The 20638-nt window shown below is 48.4% G+C and overlaps 1 protein-coding gene and 1 pseudogene across 1 annotated transcript in view; both read right to left on the reverse strand.

The window, feature by feature from the left end:
- The window catches only part of Pitpnm3 (PITPNM family member 3), a 107233-nt gene that overhangs the window by 30779 nt on the left and 55816 nt on the right, over window positions 1-20638 (reverse strand). The window contains exon 4 of the mRNA XM_042680606.1: window positions 17889-17936. Within this exon, the coding sequence (XP_042536540.1) occupies window positions 17889-17936 (48 nt within the window). The remainder of the gene's footprint in view (window positions 1-17888; window positions 17937-20638) is intronic.
- LOC122108598 lies at window positions 14454-15888 on the reverse strand (annotated as a pseudogene).

Consider the following 20638-nt stretch of genomic DNA (forward strand, 5'->3'; position numbering starts at 1 on the left):
TCTAGATCTACCTGGTTTGTGGTTCTGCCTCCAAAGCCTCTGGAGAGAAGTGCTGGCAGGGAGTTCTAGGGGTAGGAGCTACATGCAAGGGACACCCCTCTACCTCCCCCACATACCAGTTGGTCATTAGCCCCCCTGTTTCTTCCTACTACCTACTCCATTTGATTTTCATGGCCCTATTGAGACTGGGTCCCTGCTGCCCAAATTTGGGAGTGGGTGCAGCCACAGCTGTTTCTGTGACAATGTTTTGTGGCAGGCCAGCAACCTTGGTGCCTGCTGCTAGCACCCTGCCAGCCCCAGCTCCGGGATGGTGGCCCAACAAACCTCACTGCCACCCCTCCTGCCTGTTGGAGAATACAGGCTATTTTTGCTTAATCATAGCCTTGGAAAGGCACAAATCGTGATCAGCCCTTCTAATTACCCATGCACCACACTGCTCCTGAGACAAAAGCCAAGGTCAACACCCACGCACTCATACCCCAAGCAAAGCATCAGCCCAGCTTGGCTGGAGAGCCCCGCTGCCGCTACTCCCTCAATTGTGGGATCCACCAGGAATGGATGCTGAAGCACCCCTGGCAAACACTGACCACCCAATTGCATCCTCCATCCTACCAGCCTCCCTCCCTTTCCTTTTCCACTTCCCCACCTCTGTCACCATGGCTGCCATTAGTCATTGGGGGGTGGGAGGGGTTAGGTGTCAGCTTGAGAGCAGGCAAAGGGGCCTGAGCAGTGTTTATGAAGGTGTCTGACCTCTGACCTGTGATGCACACACACAGGCAAAACCCAAACAAAACTTCCATACACCTAGAGGTTCTGCTCCCTCATCTTTCAGTGGGATTGGGTGGACTTGCCTGGACAATACTTGGAAAAGCCAAAGCCTCCTTGTACAGCCATCAGGAGGCCCCAACCCCAGCCCAGACTCTTAGATGAGCTCCTCCTCCCTTGGGAAAAGGGCTCGTAAGTACAGGAGACAGCCCCAAGGAGAATCTAGAGTAAGAGACCAGTTCCTCTGGCCACTACTACCTGGACGGGCTGCCTGTGTTCCCTGGATGCTGAGCCTGATTGTGGATTCCCTGCATGAGTGCTAGCCCTTCATGCTCAGTGGCACAGGCCCAGGGACACTGAAGGGAGTTGCAGACACCACTGTAAAGAGTTACTAGAAGAGGAACCACAAAAATGTGCACGATAGCAAATATCACCAGGATTTCCAAAGCACTCGATTCCAACCAGGGAGCTCAATGCAGATTCATAGGCAAACATGGGAGCTGATGATAAGCAAATGCTGTAAGGGCTCTTAGGAAAGGAACAGTGGCTGCTAGAAGCTCTGACAGCTCTCCTAGAATGTCCTTTGTGAACCCCATCTCTTGGTCGGGGTGCAGGGTCACTGGCTGGGAAACATGAGGGAACCCCAGAGGCTTTGGGTATCTGTGAGGAGCAAGGACACAGGGGCAGAATAAAAAACTTCCTGAGAACACACGACCTCTCCACGCCATACTGCAGAGTCCTGCCCTGGACTGTAAGCAGCTGCAGAGGTGACTAAACAGACTTCTGGCTGGCCCCTGCCATAAGAGGAGACTGATTCCCAATTGCAGCTACACACACGTGACTGCAGCACCGAGAAGGAAAAGGATCAGGCCATCTTCAGAGGGTGTCAGAACTTATTAAAACAGGGAAATGTGCTATGCTCCTTAGGAGCCTCATTTACAAAGATGAAAGTGGCCTGGGTTGGCTGAATGCGAATTGGAGGCTGTTATGATTTAGATGATGATTGTCCCCAGAAGCCCATGTGTTGAGGCTTCACCGGTTCACAGCACTACTTGGAGGTGGCGAAAGCCTTAGGAGGCAGGGCCTAGAAGAAGGAAGTGAGATAATGGGGAGAGGGAAGAGGATATTAAGACTCTAGCTCCCGTTTGTCTGCTTATTTCTTCTTCTTGGCCAACATGAGAAACCGGGCTCCTTGGCCACATGCCCTTGCCACCATGTACTGTGGCAACACAGGCCCAAAGCAATAAAGAGGACCAAGCAAGCTCTGCAACTGAGAGCCCAAATAAACCTTCCCTCCTTTTAAGTTAGTTGTTCCAGGTATTTTGTTACAGTAACTGAAAGCTAATAGGAGCGGGAGAGACTCACTTCACAGCAAGACCTCAAAGCCCTGGCTTTGTTCATCAGTCAGACCCAGGGGCCCATCCCAGCAGGCACTGCCTTCTTTATCTCTGGGAAAGCAATGCATATTCTAGGTTTCAGTGGAAATAATAGCAGCTTGGGCCTTATACTAGATGGTAATGCAGCTAAATGTTGTCAGTATTTATCTCTAGATGCTGGGACAATGGTTGATGCTTTTCTACTCTATATTTCAATTTTTCTCTAGTTACCCCATGTTTCTTTGAGTTTAAAGCTCTATATGAATATATCCACTGAATAGCCCATGAATGCAGGTATAATGCTGATTCCTAGAACAAACCAGTCACAGCCCATCATGAACACTGAACAAATCCAAGGGAAATGCTGACTTGCCTCTGTGAGCTGATAGATGATATAATGTAAAAGGAAAAGAATTAATAGAATGTAAAAGGTAAAGAATAGCCTGAGTTACTCAGGAGGCTGAAATCTGAGAATCATGGTTCAAAGCCAGCCTGGGTAGGAAAGTTCGTGGGACTCTTACCTCCAATTAACCAGCAAAAGCTGGAAGTAGAGCTGTAGCTCAAGTGGTAGAACAACAGCCTTAAATGAAAAAGCTAAGGGATAGCACTCAGGCCCTGAGTCCAAGCCCCAATACAGGCACAGAAATTTTTTTTTAATTTTTAATATGTGTTTTTTATTGTAAAGATATTGTACAGAGGGGGTTACAGTTACATGAGTAAGAATGCATTTCCTATTGAGCATTGTTAACCCTCCTTTGTTTTTCCCCTAACTTCCCTTTCCTCCCCACCTCCCCATCTCCTCTCCCTCCTCCCCCTCCCCCCCCCCCGCCCCCTGCCAAGTTGTAAAGTTCATTTTCAACATAGTTTTATACATCTTGTTGCAATGGGTCAACCAGTACCTTTGTTTCAGCATTTTGTTATTTCCCTTCCCCTCTCTTACATAATTCTAAAGCTGAACATATGTATGCATTTTTTGGGTATTTAACTAGAATGAAAATTATTAGGTTCATGTATGCAGTAATAAGAAACATTGCCACAAATATCTTCCAAGTTGGTTGTGCTGACTTTCACTACCTCTAGCTTTGTGTTTAAGAGCTCAAATGTAAAACCCGACTTTATCCCTGGGAATTATCCCTCAAACTGCATCTGGGCTAAAAACACTAAGATAATAACCTCATATTGCACTATGCTAAAGAATCAAGGCCAGGTACTGGTAGCTCAGGCCTGTAATCCTAGCTACTCAGGAGGCTGAAACATGAGGATTGCAGTTCAAACCCAGCCTAGGCAGGAAAGTCCATGAGATTCTTATCTCCAATTAACTACCTAAAAACTAGAAGTGGAGCTGTGCTCAAGTCCTACAGCACTAGGCTTGTGCAATAAAAAGCCCAGGCCCTTGGGGCTGGGAAGGCGGCTCAGTGGTAGAGCACTTGCCTTGCATGCCTGAGGCCCTGGGTTTGATTCCTCAGCACCACATAAGCAAAAAGAAAAAAGCCGGAAGTGGTGCTGTGGCTCAAGTGGTAGAGCGCTAGCCTTGAGCCGAAGAGCTGAGGGACAGTGCCCAGGCCCAGAGTTCAGGCCCACGACCGGACCCAAAAAAAAAAAAAGCCCAGGCCCAGAATTCAAGCCCCACAACCAACAAGAAAGAAAGGAAGGAAGGAAGGAAGGAAAGAGAGAGAGAGAGAGAGAAAGACATAAAGGAAGGGAGGAGGGAGGGAGGGAGGAAAGGAGGGAGGACTCTCAAACTCCTAGGATCCTCTAACCAAGGCACATGATCTAAGACGGGGTCACATGACTGATATTTGGGTCATGTAAGCCTGGTTGTGTATTATGACTAAAGGCTGCAAAATAGCTTGAGTCAGGATAATGGGACTGTCACAGTTACTTCTCAGCCTCTAGGGCTATGTAAACCAGAGACCACAGTCCTAACTGAGGAGGGGACATCCCTGCCCTGCTCCTGCAGTCCGGACCACATTGAGAACGCATCTAGAGTCAGCAGGAAAATGCTACAAAGTAGTGAGCTCGAGGGCCTAGACTGGAGAAGGGTAAAGCCAAGGGTTGCTGAGGCGGCTGATTCATTCTGCACTTCCACACTGCAGACCCATGCTGGGCCATGTGTGAGTCAAGGGAGTAAAAGGTGAGGCCAAGACAAATTGAGGTGGGCGTGGCTTCTGGAGAGGCTCCAGGTTTCAGCATAATTTAGAATTGTTTACAACTGTTCCAGAGTGCCCTGTGCTGGCCCAGAGGTGGGGAGTTCTCTGTCACTGAGGTTATACAAGCAGATTATGTAAGTGACTGCTGAGCAGGGATGCCGGGAGGATCTGGAGTCCAAGGGCCCTGCTGTGACTTCCTAATGCTTCTGGAGTCAGAGTTCCATCATGGGCACCTGCATCCATCTGGCTAATGAGACCTAGGTTAGGCACATAGACCTTTGGTGGTTCTTCCACAGAGGTACCAACCCAGGTGAAAACCTAAACTTTGACTCTTACTAAGGTCTGAGTCCTAGACCCTGCTGTGTGTGTGTGTGTGTGTGTGTGTGTGTGTGTGTGTGTGTGTGAGAGAGAGAGAGAGAGAGAGAGAGAGAGAGAGAGAATAATGGGGCTCAGGAACTAGATCACCCTGTCATTTAGTTTTTTTCCATTTAAAGCTGACTCCCTACCACTTGAGCCACAGCCCCACTTCTGGTTTTCTGGTGGTAAATTGGAGACAAAAGTCTCACAGGCTTTCCTGCCCAGGCTGGTTTGAACTGCAGTCCTCGGATCTCAGCCTCCTGATTAGCTGGGATTACTAAATACTGGGTACCACTAGTGCCCAGGGACCTTGCCTGTTAACCTGTCATTGGAAGCCCTGAGCAAATATGGGGACAGACCCAAGGAATAGCTCAGATCAGGAGTGTCGCCATCTTGAATCAGGCCCAGTAAAGGTGCAGACATGCATCTGAAATAAAACTCCTCTTCACAGTGGTGCCCAAAGGAGTGTGGCAGCCTGTCCATAGGCCCTCAGACTCTTCTATACTGACCACAGCCTCCTAAGACATGTGTCCAGTGTCCAGACCTCACCTTATGCCTGTGGGGCCAGGCATACTCTCCCCCTTATGCAGAGGAGAAAGTCAAGAATGTGGGTGAAGGGGTCAGGATATGTACCCTCCTGGCCAGGACACCTCCACCATGCAGATTACAGGTGGGCACTGTAATCCTAGCTACTCAGGAGGCTGAGATCTGATATCGAGGTTCAAAGCCAGCCCAAGTAGAAAAAGATATATAGATGAAATTCTTATCTTTTACCAAGATAAAGCTCAGAAATTGATATGCGGCTCAATTGGTGAGAGCATCAGCCTGGGGCAAGAAAGCTGAGTGAACACACAAGGCCCTGAGTGCAAATCCCAGAACAATCACATACACCAAAAGATAAAATAAAAGATAAGGAGCAGGAACAGAGTAGTAGTCTCTTCACTAGTTCAAATGCCTCCCCCACAGGCCTGTGCTCTCAGCCAGCCCCGGGAGAGAGGATATGGGGAGAGCATGTTCCTAGATGCAGGAATCTATAAAGGATCCCCTGAAAAATTGACCCTGGCCCTGCCTGGAAGTCCACATACAGACCTAGGCCATACATTCTGTCCCCCAGCAATCTGCCAAGGCTGCCAGCAAAGGCTGGCTCACACACGCACAGGTCAAGGGGATCAAGCTCAGAATCCTAATCTGGAGCAGGCTCCATGAAACTGCCTTAAACACCTAGCGTTCACCCTCTCACATCCATCATCACCAGGACCATGTGGGCCAGAGGGAATGCAGACTCCCTTAATCCCTCACTGGTGAGAATGAACCCCAGTCCTACCTCCATGGAGGGCAATCTGACAAGGCGACTCAAGCTACATAATGCCCTGGACCCAGCCATGGCCACATCCATGCCCCAAATGGCAGGTACAACACCAACCACCACCATGTTGTTTTTTAGTAGCAAAAGATAGGAAGCTACCTATCTGTCCATCAATAGGAAGCGGGTTACATAAATGACAACACGGTGATCTAGGATACATCCATTGCTAAGAATGGTGAGCCTTAGCATTATAAATGCACTAAGAAAAAAAAATCATGTGGCATTCTTATTCATTTATTGATTGATTGTGCTGGTTACTGGGCTTTGAACTCAAGGACTGCGTGCTGTCCCAGAGCTTTTTCACTCAAGGTTGGTACTCTACCACCTGAGCCACACTTCCACTTCCAGCTTTTTTGGGGGGACAGGGGGGCGGGGTTGCTAACTGCAACTATCGAACAGTATGGCTGAAGAACTGAGATATATTGAGGGCATGGGAACTCAAAAGCTCATTAGCAGCTCAGGTCACTGGACCTCCAGGGTTGCTTATGGGAAATAGTCTCACATATTTCCCTGCTCAGCCTGGCTTCAAACCACGATCCTCAAATGTCTGCCTCCCGAGTAGCTAGGATTCTAGGCACCGGCATCTGGTCTATCACTTGGTATTCTTTTCTGGGAGAAATGAGATGCAGAATAAAAGGCACCGGACCCATCTCTGTGGGGGTATGAATCTCTATATATAAACACACATATATAAGTGTACGTGTGTGTGATATTTATGGAGCTTCGTGTTTGCAGAGACTATGTCTGGAATGAAATAGAAGACACTCATCCTTGTCTCTGCTTCCGGGGAGGGCTGAGCAAGCAAGGAAGAGTTGAAGGAGGTCCTCTTGTCATCTCTCATTCCTTTTGTGTTTTATACCTACTCAAAAGACAGATTAAAAATAAGATTTTTTTTAAAGCGCATGTATCTGGATTTTTTTTCTTTTTGAAATGCTGATTTATATTTCTGCCTGCTACAGCTTCCTTTGCCTTGAGATTTGTGCCAGAGCTTCCTGGTTTTGTTGTTTTTGTGGGTTTTTTTTTTTTCTAAAAACGCTTTTGTTCCCAGGAGAAAAGGATTTGAAGAGATAAGAAATTCTGTCAGGCTTGGTGCCAGTGGCTCATGCCTGTCATCTTAGCTACTCAAAAGGCTGAGATCTGAGGGTATCAGTTCAAAGCCAGCCAGAGCAAGAAGGCCCATGAGACTTTTATCTCTAACCACCACAAAGCCAGAAATGGAGTTGTGGCTCCAGTGGTAGAGCACTAGCCATGAATGAAAGAGTTAAGGAACAAGGCCCAAGCTCTAAGTTCAAACCCCAGTACAAGCAATCTCACCAGGCTAAAATAAGATTCCCCCCACCCTACCCCTTGCCTCAGTTGAGAGGAGGAGAGAGGCCTGGGCAGGTTGGCTCATAAGTCCAGGATGGAGGACAGCCCTGGACATTCAGTGAGGAACAGCAAGACAAAATAGGGTTCAAGGACCTTGCCTGCCAACATGAGTGCAGAGCTCCATGCACACATATTCATGGGCAGCCAGACACACGTGACATCCTCCCACCACAGCATTGGGGAAGACACCAAGGACCCAGGAACAGCAACGAGAAAGAGGAAAGTCACTGGTAGGAGTGACCACCAGTCCAGTTGGATGGGGCCAGGCGGTGAAATCTAGTGGCTCACAGAGGAATAAAGGGAAGCGTGCTTCTCCGTGTGGAGAAGCATCAGCACAGTTGGCCCCCATAGCCCCCAAAGTCACACCTCCTTTGCCCCCTCTGCCCCAAGACAGAGGCTTCCTAGGCATCTGGCAGGAGCTGGGATGAGGTATTTGGATGGGAACTCCCTGCCAGGGGATGCCAGGTAGTGACATCCAAGAGTGGTCATGGCCCCTGGCATCACCATCACCTGTGAATAGAGTCCTTTTACACAGCTCCCTCCCATCATGCACCTGGTGGGGCCTTCTTTCTCCTGTTGGAACTTTGACTGAATTACAGACCAGATTCCAACACTTCAAAAATCCTATCCCAGTCTTCACCCTCCACTTCCTCTAGCTTCATATTTCTTGGCCAAGTTCCCTGTGGAGCCCACGAGCCCCGATTCAGCCCCATCTTCCTGTACTCATCTCCTGCTCACTAAACTCAACCACTTCTGCCTTTTTGACTTTCTGTATCTCACCCTATTATTCCTCTCACCACAGGGCCTTTGCATGTCTTGTTCCCTATGCCTGTCCTTTTCATACTTCCTGAGCTCAAGTATTTCCTACAGAAATATCAGAATTCCTTCTCCCAGGGGGCTTTCTCCCCTTGGCCCTCTCTCCCCATTGTCTCCAACCATCACAGGTGTCCCTTTCCTGGGACAAATCTTTATATCTTTAATGGTTTGGTTATTTGATTATTGTCTTCTTTTCTTTCATCTCCTGACTATCAGATCTTTGAGTGGTGGATCTGTACTTGCTTTTATTTTTCTTTTCTTTTCTTTTTTTTCTTGCTGCTCTATTTTATCCCCAAAAGCTATCACAGAGTTAGCTGAAAAGATGCTCATTAAAAAGGTGGGGTTTTTTTTTTTAATGAGTCAGTGAATGAACTAATGATTTGTTCCAATTTTGCACCCCTGGACAGGTTAGAAAGCTGCATACATCCCAGCACAGCACAGATATATTACATTTGGGCACATAGCACACACTTATCCTCATGCAAATGAGTGCAACAATGTGCTGGCATGTGTGTAAGTGCACACTTACAGCTGCAAGGACACACGCGCACGCAAAAGAAGGAAGCATACCACTATAGACATATGCACACATGCAAGGAAAGTGCTCCCAAGGCGGACGTCTGCCACCCTGAGCTCATTAGAGCCGGCTAAATATAGCCTGTCTGCAGCTGTGCTCAGCAAGCTGCCCACACAGGCCAGGAAAAGATCCCGGTTACCAGGCAGAGGAGTGAGGAGGCCAGCTGTGGGCTAGGGGGTCCATGCATCATGCATGTGGGGTCCTCCCAGGTGGAACACAAACTAAGCGTGCAGGAAGGGAAGCTGCAGCTTCTGGTCTCTGACCCCAAGCAGAGAGATGTAAGGCCAGATTCACTAAGCCGCCCTCACCTAAGCTGAGGGCACAGCTCAGTCTAAGACCAGTGTGACCGGAGTTAGAATCCAATTGGAGATAAATTGGAGGCCCTTGGATGGCGTTGACAGGGGCTCTGTTGAGGATGACAATACAGATACAGGGGCAGAGGGAAGCAGAATCCAGATTCCATTGGCCTGGAATGATGGAGGAGGTGAGGAGGTTCAGAACTCCACAGAGCACCCCACTGCTATACAAACATGGCCATGAAAATGGGGGTAGCTGATACTAGCACTAGCCCTTGGGACAGCTGATCACCAGCATGAGACTGGTGCATACCCCAGGAGCAGGTCCCACAGAGAAAGCCACAAAGAGTTAAGCCTTCCTATCTCCAAATAGACCCTTCCCGTGAGAGGATAAGGGAGAAGAAGCCCCCGTGTCCTCAGATGTCCCTGTCCTGTGCACAGCCTGGAAAAGAATGCTGAAATCAAGCCCCTTCTAGTCCCTAGGAGGCAGCTGTGAATCCCTTTTCCTCCCTAGTACTTCCCATGACCATTGTCAGGGAGGGGAGTGGGGGAGAGGAGGGAATTAGTGGTCAGCGTAGAGTTAGAACTTCTCCCAAAGGGTAGAAAAACTCAGGGCCAGTTCTAACCAAACTGAGGCAATCGAGTAGTGGGAATCGATGCATTGTCTTGTGCAACAAACACCTACTTCAGCATGCAGGAAGCATGTGCAGGCAGCATGTGTGTTGCATCTCCTACCTATACTTCAAACCATGGGATCCGACCATGTACATGTGCAGATTCCTTCCAATATCTGCCAACTTGCCAGGTGCCAGTGCCTCGTGCCTGTAATCTTGGCTACTGAGATCTGAGGATCATGGTCCCAAGTCAGTCTAGGCAGGAACATCTGTGAGACTCATCTCCAATTAGCCATCAAAAAGCCAGACATGGAGGTATGGCTCAAATGGTAGAGTGCAGGTCTTGATAGAAAAATCTCAGGGACAGTATCCAGGCCCTGTGTTCAAGTCCCAGGACTCACACACACACACACACACACACACACACACATCTGCCAAGTTACAATACCTTATTTCCCTTACATTAGCCTATTGTTATTACCATGAACTCCTCTCACACTCCTAGAGCCCTAGAAAGCTAAAATTTTCTCAAGCATGCATTCCCTCTTGAGCCACCTAGTTCAAGACCCCTAATGATGTGCTTTAAACTCCTTGCTTTGCCACTTTATGTGTGCGTGCGTGCATGTGTGTGTGTGTGTGTGTGCGTGCGTGCGTGTGTGTGTGTGTGTGTGTGTGTGTGTGTGTGTGTGTTGAATTAATTCTTCATTGGAGACACTAAAAGTCTGGGTCTTCATCTCCACAATCACCCACTGATAACAGATCCAAGCAGGGTTTGGAGGCGGTTTAGTTCTTTTGTTTTTTGGCAGGGGGGTGAGGAGGAATGGAAATGCAGGATCAACTCTAGAGATTGTGTCTGTGTGGCAGAAAGGACAGGCACTTCCCCAGGCTCCTGGGGAAAGGGAGCCCAGACCCTGACAGCTAGCTGGGGCAAGCTCTGAAGATGGAGGTGGGATGCCAGCTAGCTGGCTGGACCTCCTTCTCTGGAAGGCCGTTACCCCAGGGCATCTTCATTCTCTCATTGTAACTTGGTCATCATGGCCATTGCCATTCCTGTCCCAGGTTTCATAGAAAGAGCCTGGTGGTGCCTGCACCCTGTGGTGCTGCCTAGGCCAGGCAGTGAAGTGGGGCAGGGAGGACCTCCCACCTCCTCTGATGTGATGTGCTTGGGGTCAGGGCAGAGGACTCAAGAGTTCTGCTCCACTGAGCCAACAGCTCTGCCCTCAGCCTTTCCTAGAGTGGTTGGAGCACCCAGCAGGAAAAGCATCCAACTCTGAGCAGCCAACACATGTCCAAGGCAGGGTCCTCAGGAATCCAAATCTTTCCTACCATCTGCTGCCCACTCCCACCCTCCCTGCCATGAATGCTAATGGGTTCACATAACTCCCAGATGGCCTGTGGACATCCACACGTCTCCTGAAGATGATAGTAATGAGTAAGGCAAAGGTGCCAGGCAGGTCAATGGACAAGTGCTAAGGAGGAAGCTAGGGAGGGCAAGCAGGGCTGCAAGGACCAGGACTGACTGCCCCATCAGAGGGCTCTTTGCCATTAGAGAGAGAAGAGGGGAGTAGACTAGTCTAGAGGCAGGGAGGCTAGTGTAAGGAGGCAGGGAGACCCACACGAGAGAAGTCATGACCTCAACTGGGAAAGGAATGAGGACTGAGAGGAGGGGAGGAGCCTGAGCACTCTGCTGGAGGCCGCAAGTCATGATGGGTTCTGATTGGACAGGGTGGTGATGGAGATAGAGATGAAGGGGATCTGGAAGGGGCCTGGGCTTCTGGCATGACTTTGTGGAGGATGGTACCATTCACTTCCAGTGGATGAACAGACACTATGTGCTTTAATAGAAAATGCTACATTTCCTGGAGACCTGGACATAGCACTGCTCAGGCAGGTGCCCTGTAAGTGTTTCCTATGCTAATAGGATAGCACAAACAGAGCAGAAACAGAACAAAGGAAGCCGGGAGGCAGCAATGGAAACCAGAAGTCCCTACAATGACATACTCAGAAGGTACTTTGGAACCAGGAAAGGGGTGACATTGTCTCAAAAGAAATATACTCATTACCTGACTTATATAACTGTAACTCCTGGGCTGAGAAGGTGGCTCAGTGGTAGAGCGCTTGCCTTGCATGCCTGAGGCCCTGGGTTTGATTCCTCAGCACCACATAAGCAAAAAGAAAAAAGCTGGAAGTGGCGCTGTGGCTCAAGTGGTAGAGCACTAGCCTTGAGCTGAAGAGCTGAGGGACAGTGCCCAGGCCCAGAGTTCAGGCCCCACAACCGGATCCAAAAAAAAAAAAAACAAAAAAAAACTGTAACTCCTCTGCACAACACCTTTATAATAACAATAAAAATAAAATTAAAAAAAAAGAAGATACTTTAGGGCCAGGCACCAATGGCTCACACGTATAATCCTAGCTATTCAGGAGGCTGAGCTGATGATCAAAGTTCAAAAACAGCCCAAGCAGGAAAGTCTATGAAACTCTTATCTCCGGTAACCACCAAAAAGCTGGAAGTGGAGCTGTAGCTCTAGTGGTAGAGCATCAACTTTGAGCAAAAACCCCAGTATCAGCAAACAGAGAGAGAGAGAGAGAAAGAAAGGACTCTGTACACAGATGGAAGAGAAAAGACTAGGCCCTAGACAGGGGCCAAGACTGCATAGCAAGATGGAGGAAGTGCCCTCATTCCCCTGTCCCTGAGTTCAAGACCCTCTTTCATCTCTGTCCCCACTTGACCCCTATACACAAATGGTTCTGTGGATCCAAATTGTAAGCACACACAATGATGGTAGGATGAAGACTGGAAACAAAAAAAAAGGAGGAAAGAGCCTCAGGACAAGTCGTGGCAACCTTACAGCTGTGCAGGAGCTGTGAAGAACATGCAGATACTCCCTCCCCTCCCCAGCACACAGATGCCCAGGAGCCCAGAGCTCTCTGACCAGCTGAGGTGGACTCTGGGACTCAGATGTGTGTGTGTTCAGTTTTCTATCACTGTGATCAAATACATAAGAAAAACAATGCATAGGAGAAAGGGTATATCTGGGCTCTCATTTCAGAAGCTTCAGCCCATGGCTGGCTACCTTCATGGTTTCTAGACAGCGGAGAGGTAGAGCATCCTGGCAGAAGAGTGTGAAGAAAGAGTCACTCTCTTCATGGTGGCAGGAAGAAGTGAGAGGCAGATAGATGTTATAGACAAGACACAGCCCCTAAGAAGGCACTTCTAGTCACCTATTCCTCCAACAACTACCTGCCTCTGGAAGCTTCTGCCACCTTCCCAAAAATGCCATCTAATTATGAATTAACCAATAAATCATCCATTGGTTATTGGACCTCAGGGTCCGGTCACTTTTCAATGATTGGATCCACCATGTAGGGACCAAGTCTTTAGCACATGAGCCTATGGGAGATGCCTCATTCCAAATGATGGCATTCCGTGACTGTGGTAAACAGAGGCAGCCACAGGACCGCAGAACACCAAAAATGGGCTCCACGAGAAGGCTGGATGCATCCCTCACACCTGCCCCAGATGTTGCAGTGACCCTGATGCATCCAAACACTAACAAGAAGAAGAAAGGCCTTTCCTGAGTACCAGGTATCCCTTGGTATCCTACATGGGTCACCTCTGCACCATCTTCCATACTGGAGCTCAGAGACTTGCCGTAACTTGCCCAAAGCATCACAATAACCAGAGACCCTCAGCTTTGAACCTAGACCTTCTTCCTTCAAATCCCAGACAGGATTGGACAAGTCCCAGGACTCTCTAACTCCTGTCCCAGGGAAATTTGTGGCACCTCCTCACTTGTTTTCAGAAAGTTTTCAACAAACCTAGTGGGCATATGAAATAAAATGATGCACACCAAACAGTACCATCAATGGGAAAACAGCACAACTATGTTTATTGCAGCATTATTCACATAGCTAAGATATGGAACCAACCCAGATGTCCCTCAGTAGATGAATGGATCAGGAAAATGGTATATATAATGGAATTCTATGCCTTCATCAGAAAGAATGACACCGTCCCATTTGTTAGAAAATGGAAAGACTTGGAAAAAATTATATTAAGTAAAGTAAGCCAGGCCCAAAGAAACATAGGTCCCATGGTTTCCCTTATTTGCAATAACTAGTATATGTCTAAGACAAGCAGAAGAGGTCAAAAGCTATGTACATATGACCATATAATCTGATGCTAAGCAAAATGAACCCCAGGATAGGGACACAAGAGGTTTTATCTTTATTGCTGTCCTTTTTAATGTACTTACAATGTACTATGTGATTTTTTTTGTTTCTTTGTACGTTCTTCCCCCATGGTACAACCCTGTTGTCACTGTAATTGATTCTAGTGTCCTGCATCTTGTATATACATTTTTCTAATTTGGGAAGGGGAAGGGAAATAACAAAATGCTGAAATATGGATACAGGATGACCCATTGCAAGAATGAGATGTACAAGAAAGTATGTTGAAAACAAACTTTACAACTTTGTTGGGGGGGCAGGGTGGGAGACGGGAGGGAGGAGTTGGGGAGGTAGGGAGGAAAGGGATGGTAGGGGAAAAATAAAGGAAGGTGTAACAATGCTCGATAGGAAATGGACTCATTACCTTGCTCATGTAACTGTAATTCCTCTGTACAGTATCTATACAATAAAAATATATTAAGAAAAAAATGAAAGATTTGTACAAGTCTTTGAGTAATATTGTCCTCTCATAGTTCAAGCATAAGAAAGGTGTGAAAATTACAGTTTGGAAATATTTTGAGTCCACTTCAATGGTTTCTGGAATTTTTTTTTAGACCCATCCATACTCCTGCATTTTCACTTGTTTTTTTTTTTTCTATTGACTTGTAAGCAACGATCAATCAGGTTTTGCTTTTCATCTAACCCAGCCTTGTGGAACATATGGTGGACTTCTTCTCCTTTTGTAAAGAAATACTCTCTGGTACCATCTCCTTGAACATAAAAAATTTCAGATAAATTGCCCTTTTTTAAAACGAAGTTGAGTCTTATATCTTCCATAGTCCCGAAATAACAGCATTCCCCCAGGCTTCAGTAACTCAGAGAGTCCGTTGACAACTCCTTGCATCCTGTCAGGATGAATAGAAGAGAGCACAAAGACAAGGAGGACCAGGAAAGGGTAGGGCAAGCCATCATCACGTACCTCGTGCACAAAGGTAGAACGCTGGGCAGCCCTGTAGAATGAGTGTGCCTTTGACAAGCTCCACAGCTCCAGAGGCAAAATCACAACAATAGAGAAAGGATTCTGGAAGATTCTGCAAGGTGTTCAGAATTGGAAAAACACTGCTTCCAGCACCACAGCCAACCTCCAGTATTCTGAAAGTGGTATTGCTACCAGGAAACACTTCAGTCTTCTGAACCTCTTTCCTGGCTTCTTCAGGCTCCAATGGGAAAGATCAGACCTCGGTTGGCTTTGACCATCTATAAACCATTTTTCTTGATATTTTTTTGTTCTTGTTTTCTGAGAAACAATCTGCAGCATTAGTCTTGACATGATCTCATGAGAACTCTTCTACGTTCTCTTCCATCTTTTGATCAACTGAACGAATTTCAGGAAATTCCCTCAACAGCCAATTACGATTCTTGAAAAACTTATTCTTGTGAATCTTGTAAAATGTGTCCCAATATTTGCTAGCTTCACTTTCATACTTAACTTGCTTTTCTAGAAGGACTTGCACAGCTGAACTTTCTTAAGACTTTCTTCTTTAGACCATTGCATGTGATCCCTTTGGAGGGTCATGCTCAACACCGCACGCCTTTGGTTACTGGGCCTCTGGGTTCGAGCCTGGGCTTACAGGCATCGGGGTACTAGGGTGCCAAGGGAGGGGTTTCAGAGGGGATGGCACACCGGGAAAACGGGCCTCAAGGCAGCAGCAAAGCATCTGAGGTCTCCCAGGGTACCGTGCACACTCCCAGAAGACGCCCTAACCCCACTGCTATTTATTCTTTTGTAATTTAGGTCACAAACATTTATTTTGCCAATTTTGCACAAAAAATAAATAAAATGCATTACCATCAATTATCCCCATGGCTTCATAATAGAAAGATGATTTTAATGCCAAACATTGAAGGCAGGACATAATTGTGGAATTATGTGGGAAGCAAGCCTCTCCATTGAAGATATTCTCCATTATGGAAGCACACATTGCAGTGTTGTTTTTCTCACTGCCGAAAATAGTGGGCTGATACTTGGGCATCGCTAGCCTAGACACACTCCAAGATTTATTTCAGCTACAAAATTCTTCTGCACATCAAACTGTTATTCTCTACTAAATAAAAATATATCTCCCTAAGGAGCAGAATTTGATGGCAGCCTTCAGCAACATAATTCTGACTAAAATCTATAACGATGACACAAAAAAAGACTTTACCTCTATTGAAAAACAATATTTTAGCCAGGCCCAGAAGACACTAACCAACCAGTCAATTCAACTGTGTCTGTGGGAAATAGAGCTGTGGTTGGGTGAGGTACAGACAGACCCCCCACACACACACACCATGGCTTGATGTGTTTTTCATTTCCAGGATGCTCATGTGGCTTCCTCTTCCTAAGGCCCAACACTGACAATCTAAGCTCTTTTCCTCTCCTGCATTCCTCAGGAATGTGGCCACATCCGGGAATTCATCCTGGCTTTTACTTTGTGATGGTCTGACATCGCAGAGAAGCTGCTCCTCCTGCAGCTGGTTTAATTGATAGAAATTAAACCACTTGCCCATGAAGAGGCCTTTCGAAAGTAGCCAATCATACCCAACCCACACCTGACCACAGATTTTAGCTAGTATTCACTTACCAAGCCAGTATTTTCCCTGTTCCAAGGGCGCTGTGTATCCCAGAGCCCTCCTGCATGATTGAAACAAGCTGAGCCTAAGCTATACCCTGCCTTCCTTTCCTACAGAAATCTCCACGGTCCAAGCTGGGACCCATGCTTTCCTCTCACTCCTCTGTGCCCCGTGTGCCCTTCCTGGCATGGTGTGACATGTTCCTTCTCTTGAATTCCATGTAAAAAATTATTTTAATTCAATTAGCCTATGGATTTTTGCAGGAGCATTTTAATTCCCCCCACCTCACTGTTTCTTCCTGTTTCTCTGTCTCTCTCCCTCTCCCTCTCCCTCTCCCCCTCCCCCTCTCCCCCTTTCCCTCTCCCTCTTCCTCTCCCCCTCTCCCTCTCCCCCTCTCCCCCTCTCTCTCTCCCTCTCCCTCTCTGCCCTCTTTTGGGGATGCCACTAACAGAAGAGCCTTCATGTACACAGCCCCCCTTGCAGTGGGGACTTTGCCTATGAATCACATCTGATGTCAGGAAACTCTCCTGAGGCCTTGCACCTGCTCAGGAGCAAGGACTGGTGTTCTTAGCTCCCTTTCCTGCAACTCAACAGTACCAGTGGGAAGAGCTTTCAGGAAGGCCTGGAGCGGAGGAACAGTGGGCTCAACCCGCAAAGCTGCAACCACAGCTAAGAATAACAGGGGAGAGAGGTAAGGGAAGAACTGAGCGTGTGTGCACATCTACATGCATGCATGTGTATACACACACACACACACACCCTCCCTGATCTCAGCCTCATGTGAAACTCAACACTATCAACAGTGAAGACACAACTCAGGCTCTGCCCCTCTTCCACCCAGGGATCAAGGGGGAAATGGACATATTCTTAGCACAGCTTTCCTGGGCCAAGTCTTGTGCTCTCTGAGGAAACAGGCAGAAGAAAAACAATATGGCCAGTGGGACACAAAGAATGACAAAGACAGGTAACCCCAGAATTCGATCACAGGCCCCAGGTTCTAAAGAGATGGCCTCTTTGGGAAGAGGTTTTAAGGGCTGTGACCCGTGGCCAAGCCTTGAATGGCCCATTCATTCTCAGTGGCTTCTTAAAGTTGTCACCCAAAGGAGATGCCCACAGAAATGTTGGAGGGCCGTCCCCACAGTCCTCTTTCTAGTCAGCAGGCTTCCTGTGGTCCCATCTTCGTTCCCGCTCTACCTCCAGCAGCCTCACGCTGCCATCTCTCTGGCCTTCCTTTGAGCTGCCCACCACGAGGTAACTCAGAAACTCAGAGGAGCAGCCCCAATTCCAATCGCATGACCCCAGGCCCTCCGCTTCTACCTGTGGGTGAGGTAAGAAAGAGCCCCCATCCTCTGGTCTTGGAGTGGGTGAAGGGGCTGGGACCATTTGGGAAAGAAAGGACTCGCGCAGAATAACTCACGCTGCTTCTCCTGCAGAAGGCTGGATGTGCATGACACGGCCCCTTCCCCTGTGGAAACAAAGAAATCGTGAGCACACCAGCACCGCCTCCCCCGTGTTCCCTGGGCCGCTTCGGTCCCTTGCTGGACTCCAGAGCTGGTGTGAATGGCCCTTCCCATCTTGTCCCATCTGCCACAGATGACAGCTCATGGCCTTTGCACAAAACCCAGCCTTCAACAGTGCCTGATGGCCTCATCTCTGCCCAGACCTTCTCACAGCCATCTCCACTGACTCCTCTCCTTTCTTCCCCTCCATTAAGCAGCTGCTACAGTCTGCCCGCCCTTACTAGGGGCTCTCAGGTGAGGAGAGGGCTGGCTGGTCAAATCTCTCTCTAGGCTTTCTCTTAAGTTCTTGGCCAGTGCTCTCTTGCCGCCCAGCTGGTGTCTCTCACTTACCATGACCAGGTCTTCCTAAATGAGTCTGAGCTTTATCCTCCCCCAAAAAGCATGTGTCTGTGGCTCCTCCAAATCACCATTTCTCTGAGGAAGGGCTCCCTGGCTCCCAGGGAAGCCACCTCAGGTTCTCCTGGAGCCAGGAATGTTCTTGACACAAAGCAGGTGCTACCTCCCTCCAGGAGCCCCCAGACACGGCACACCAGCCCACCACTGGGCCTACACTCCCCTCTTTTCCTGGCCGTGCCTGGCTTCCACATAGAACTGTTCCAGATGCCACACAGGAAGACACCCTGGCCCCATCTCCACAGTCTTCTCCGTGTCTCTCCCCCTGGGGGCCACATGCCTATGACACAGTGTGGACCCAGTGCTGACCGCTGACCAGGGGCCTGTGTGTACTGAATGAACATGGGTAGTACCACAGCGTGCAATGCTGGGTCCTTCACTGAGTCACTCTGCCTCTGGGCAAGTCACACAGCCTCTTTGTCTCTGTTTTCTAGTTTAGAAAGTAGGGATAAGCCAAGCACTGGTGGCTCATGTCTGTAATCCTGAGTACAGATACTGAGATAGGAGGATCACAGTTCAAAGCCAGCCTAAGCAAGAAAGCCCAAGACTCTTATCTCTAATGAACCACCAAAAAGCTTGAGCCTTGAACAAAACAGCTCAGAGACGGGGGCCAGGCAGGCTGTGAGTTCAAGCCCCAGTACAAACACCCCCCCCACACACACACACACAAAAGGTGCTACCATGTAAAAACTTTTCTACTTCCTGGAGCACAGAGACACTCCGAAGGGAAGTGCTGATCCCCTCCAGCCCCGGAGTCCCAGCTCCCCCAACTTGGTACATAGGCACTGGGATTCACCAGCTCCAAGACTTTCCACTGCCAGCCACCAGATCCTCATACAATGCCATGGCCGGGAGCCGGGAAGCTGAGCAGAACACCTGTCTCCCCAGCCTCAAGCCTGTGACAGTGTAGTACCCTTGTTTGCTTGGATCCAGGGCAAACAAGAGCAGTGCACCCTCCAGCCAAGAGCACCAGGTTCCCAGAAAAAGAGGGGAGAGGCCGGCTCCCTATGAATCACCTTGGAACACACTCTGGTGCTGCCAGTCCAGGGCAGAAAAACTTCTCTACCTACCTCCAACACTGCCTGCATCAGGAGAGACCAACAACCCATAGGTAAGGGTCAGGACCAGGCAGCAAGTGGGGTGAGGAGCCAGAGATCAGAGAGCAGAAAGCCAAGGCCCCATTCCAGGAGGTTCTGAGGGGGTGCAAGGCAGGACCCACGTGCCACAGGCACCTGCCCCCAACATATATCCCACCAAAAGTTCACATATAAAACATAAAGGAAGAGCCGGGCGCCGGTGGCTTACACCTGTAATCTTAGCTACTCAGGAGGCTGAGATCTGAGGATCACGGTTTAAAGCCAGCCCAGGCAGGAAAGTCCATGAAACTCTTATCTCCAATTAACCACCAGAAAACCAGAAGTGGTGCTGTAGCTCAAGTGGTAGAGTGCTAGCCTTTAGCTGAAGAGCTTAGGGACAGTGCTCAGGCCCAGAGTTCAAGCCTTGTGACGAACAAAAAACATGAAGGCAAAGATATGGTGATTTGGAATTCAAAACAGTAAAGCCTTTTGAGCACTGTTCACAGACCTTAATACAACAGATGCCTCTGATGTTTCTTTTTCTTTCTCTTCTTTTTTGCCAGTCCTAGGCTTTGAACTTGAAGCTTAGATGCTGTCCCTGAGCTTTTTGCTCAAAGCTGGCCAGTTGAGCCGTAGCTCCACATCCCACTAAATTGGAGGTAAGAGTCTCACAGACTTTCCTGCCTGGGCTGGCTTCAAACTATGATCCTCAGATCTCAGCTTCCTGAGTAGCTAGGATTACAAGTGTGAGTCCTAGGCACCCAGCTCTGTTTATTGGGCCCCTTGTGCATGTCAAGGCCTGGGGGAGGAAAGCACCCAGATGAAGGTCAGTCTGGGGTTTGTTCATCGCCTCCAAAGGCCTAGGCTCCACCCATCTCAGCTCCACAGCTACATATTTTATGAGCCCCTGTTCCCATTTCATTCATTCATTACCACAAAGCAAACATAGCTTGAAGCCAGGACAGGATTCCCAGGGGCTAAAATGCCTGATGGAGGCTGAGAGCTAGGCTGCAGGAGTAAAGAGAATGATCTTAAAATGCTGGTGCGTAGGTTGCTGGGAGCAGGGAAAAGGGCGTGTTGGGGAAGGAGGTTGGAGCCAAACTCTGGGGCACCTCTCAGCCAGGCAGGAGTACACCCACAATTGTATAACATGTTCATGCTGCACCTGGGCTTGCAGG

Source organism: Dipodomys spectabilis, unplaced genomic scaffold (assembly GCF_019054845.1).
Source record: "Dipodomys spectabilis isolate Male_0828 unplaced genomic scaffold, ASM1905484v1 ptg000062l, whole genome shotgun sequence".
Taxonomy (NCBI): domain Eukaryota; kingdom Metazoa; phylum Chordata; class Mammalia; order Rodentia; family Heteromyidae; genus Dipodomys; species Dipodomys spectabilis.